Source organism: Eimeria mitis, genomic scaffold, assembly GCF_000499745.2.
Source record: "Eimeria mitis Houghton genomic scaffold, Emh_scaff2300, whole genome shotgun sequence".
Lineage (NCBI taxonomy): Eukaryota > Apicomplexa > Conoidasida > Eucoccidiorida > Eimeriidae > Eimeria > Eimeria mitis.
In genome coordinates, this window is record NW_013570631.1 from 3,980 (window position 1) to 4,268 (window position 289).

At 64.0% G+C, this 289-nt stretch overlaps 1 protein-coding gene across 1 annotated transcript in view; it reads left to right on the forward strand.

Moving 5' to 3' along the window:
• Nucleotides 1–289, forward strand: part of EMH_0051740 (uncharacterized protein) — a gene marked incomplete at both ends in the record, with an annotated part of 3,416 nt that overhangs the window by 2,103 nt on the left and 1,024 nt on the right. Inside the window, one exon of the mRNA XM_013496798.1 lies at nucleotides 1–287. Within this exon, the coding sequence (XP_013352252.1) occupies nucleotides 1–287 (287 nt within the window). The remainder of the gene's footprint in view (nucleotides 288–289) is intronic.

The following is a 289-nucleotide window of genomic DNA, read 5'->3' on the forward strand; positions in this document are numbered from 1 at the left end:
AAACAGCAGCAGCAGCAGCAGCAGCAGCAGCAGCAGGAGATACTGGTGCAGTATCTCCTCGCAGCGAAGAAGCTATGTCTCCGTGTGCTGCTCTGGGCCCCGAGCTGCAGGCTGCTGCTGCTGCAGTGCAGCAGCAGATCTGCTGCTTCGTGAGAGAGGCGCTGCGGGCGCTGCCGCCGCCGCACTTGCTGCTGTGGCATGCAACGTGGGCTTCGCAGCGCACGCAGGTGGAGATGCTGCTGCAGCAGCAACTGCAGCAGCAGCAGCAGCAGCAGCAGCAGCAGCAGCA